Source organism: Penaeus chinensis, chromosome 28, assembly GCF_019202785.1.
Source record: "Penaeus chinensis breed Huanghai No. 1 chromosome 28, ASM1920278v2, whole genome shotgun sequence".
NCBI classification, from domain to species: domain Eukaryota; kingdom Metazoa; phylum Arthropoda; class Malacostraca; order Decapoda; family Penaeidae; genus Penaeus; species Penaeus chinensis.
In genome coordinates this window covers 22,876,094-22,878,593 of record NC_061846.1, presented here as the reverse complement: position 1 = coordinate 22,878,593, position 2,500 = coordinate 22,876,094, and the positions used below count along the sequence as shown (strand labels likewise).

General features: G+C 45.3%; 1 protein-coding gene across 1 annotated transcript in view; it reads left to right on the top strand.

Annotated features, from left to right (window-relative positions):
* The window catches only part of LOC125040006 (Down syndrome cell adhesion molecule-like protein Dscam2), a 54,623-nt gene that overhangs the window by 28,542 nt on the left and 23,581 nt on the right, over nt 1-2,500 (top strand). Inside the window, exons 16-18 of the mRNA XM_047634414.1 lie at nt 42-238; nt 601-970; nt 1,375-1,556. Coding sequence (XP_047490370.1) covers nt 42-238; nt 601-970; nt 1,375-1,556 — 749 coding nt within the window. The remainder of the gene's footprint in view (nt 1-41; nt 239-600; nt 971-1,374; nt 1,557-2,500) is intronic.

Sequence of the window (2,500 nt, the reverse complement as noted above, 5' to 3'; positions counted from 1 at the left end):
AGTCACGTATTAAATCCACGCCCTTCATTCCTCCCCCCAAGTTCCCGGTCGACCTGGTAGCGTCAGGGGCGTGGTGTCAGGACCTGGTGCCTTCATCGTGTCGTGGGCGCCGCCGATAAGGCCTGGTGGGCGGATTGTCTCCTATACGGTTACTTGGAGGGTCGTGGGCGCACGTATGGGCGGCGGACACGGGCGTGAAGGGATCATCACGGTCGCTGGCAGTGTGACGTGGGTGCAGGTAAGGTCATTATTATTATTGTCCATTTTTCTGCCTCCGAAAGGGAGTTGATGTCTAATTTTTAGTTTTTCTGGTTAAGATTTAGGGAAAAGACGTAGGTATTTTCGTGAACGTTAATAAATCAGTTTTTCCTTGTACTTCATCAATATGAATGACGTAACGAGCTATTTTTTTCATGTGTTGTATACAGAACAATAGTTTGCGTTTGGGCTCGTAGTGATAAAAAGAGCCCTTCAAGAAAATTAAGACTATTACAATAATATATATGCGTCCTCAAGCAAATTAAAACAGGTACTTCAGTGACTTGCAAATATCTAAATCCCTTGCGGTCTCCCTCTCTCCCTCCGCTGACGCCCCTGCAGGTGGACAACGTCCTGGGCAGCCTGGTGGAGGTGGAGGTGGTGGCGTCGACGCGCGTGGGCGAGGGGCCTCCTGGCGCCACCCGCGTCACCATCACGAACACGGTCCCCGCCGCCATCTACTCCCACTCCGCCTCCATCCGGGCGGAGCGTGGGCGTGACGTGACCCTCCCCTGCGGCCACGTAGGGCAGCCGCGCCCGCACCTGGTCTGGAAGTACCAAGGGCGGCCCGTCGGCAGCGAGGGGCGCATGGTGAAGGGCGACGGCGGCCTGGTGGTGCAGGAAGCGCAGAGGCTGGACTCGGGAAACTACACGTGCTCGGTCACCAACGAACACGGCACGGACCACATCACGTATTCCCTCACCGTCCTTGGTAGGTTGCCCGGGCTGTGTTAGTGCTGGGTGGAGGAGGGTCGGCGTTTGAAAGCAAGACTTATCTCTCTCTCTCTCTCTCGCTCTCTCTCTCTCTCTCTCTCTCTCTCTCTCTCTCTCTCTCTCTCTCTCTCTCTCTCTCTCTCTCTCTCTCTATTTCTCTCTCTCTCTCTCTATTTCTCTCTCTCTCTCTCTATTTCTTTCTCTCTCTCTCTCTCTCTCTCTCTCTCTCTCTCTCTCTCTCTCTCTCTCTCTCTCTCTCTCCATCTATCCACCTGCCAATCCAAATTGTTTCTCCTTTTGAAAAAAAAAAAAAAAGGAAGACAAAATGTATATACAGACAAAAGATTCAAGAACCCTAATAAACCCAATCTTACCACTGCCCCCTCTTCCTCCCCTTCCCAGTGGCTCCAACCGCGCCCCTCGTGCTGGCCTCTTCCCTGTCCGAGCGCAGCGTCCTCGTCCAGTGGAAGCAAGGCGACAACGGCGGCGCTCCCATCACGGGCTACACGCTGTACTACCGCAAAGACCACGGAGCCTGGACGCAAATGCACGTGAACCGCCATTCGAGCTCTTACACGCTTACCGTAAGTGTTGTTTTTATTTAGTTAATGATGCTTTCGTTTATTTCATTTTTTTTTTTTCGCCTTTCTGGATCATTATTTATTGTTTTGTTTATTTGTTGGATGGGTTTTGATATGATGTGAGAAGAATGAAGAAGAATGCAAGGAGAGGAGATGAAAAATAAATGGATTATTATTATTATTATCATTATTATTACCATTGTTGTTATGATTATAATCACTGTTATTATTGTTACCATTACTGTTATTATTAATATTGTTATTATTATTATTGCCATCATCATCATTATCATTATTATTGATATTATTATTATTACCATTATTATTAATTCATATATTATTATTATTTCTGCTACTACTACTACTACTATCATTATTAATCATATTATTATTATTGTTATCATTATCATTGTCAACACTATTATTATTTCTATCATCATTGTCATTATTGTTTTTTTTTCATCTTTTATCATTATTGTTATAATTGTAGTCATCATCATCATCTTTAGTTTTAGTGGTAGTAGTAGTATCATTACTATCAATGGGATCATTACCATCATTATTATGATTTCTATTGTCATCCTCATATCTTTTATATAAATATTATTGTTATTAGCAATTACAAACAATCATGAAAGAAATCTCATCAAACATGCTTCATCCGCAGTATATGTTCTCGCCATTAATACCCCAACATCATCTCAAACTCCTTCTTACTCTTCCTATAAAAGAAGAGAGTGAGAGAGAGAGAGATAACGAGAGAGAGACGGGGAGAGAGAGAGAGAGAGAGAGAGAGAGAGAGAGAGAGAGAGAGAGAGAGAGAGAGAGGGGGGGGGGGGGGAGACAGGGAGAGAGAGAGACAGAGGGAGAGGAGACAGACGGGGAGAGAGAGAGAGAGAGAGAGAGAGAGAGAGAAAGAGAGAGGTAGAGAGAGAGAGAGAGAGAGA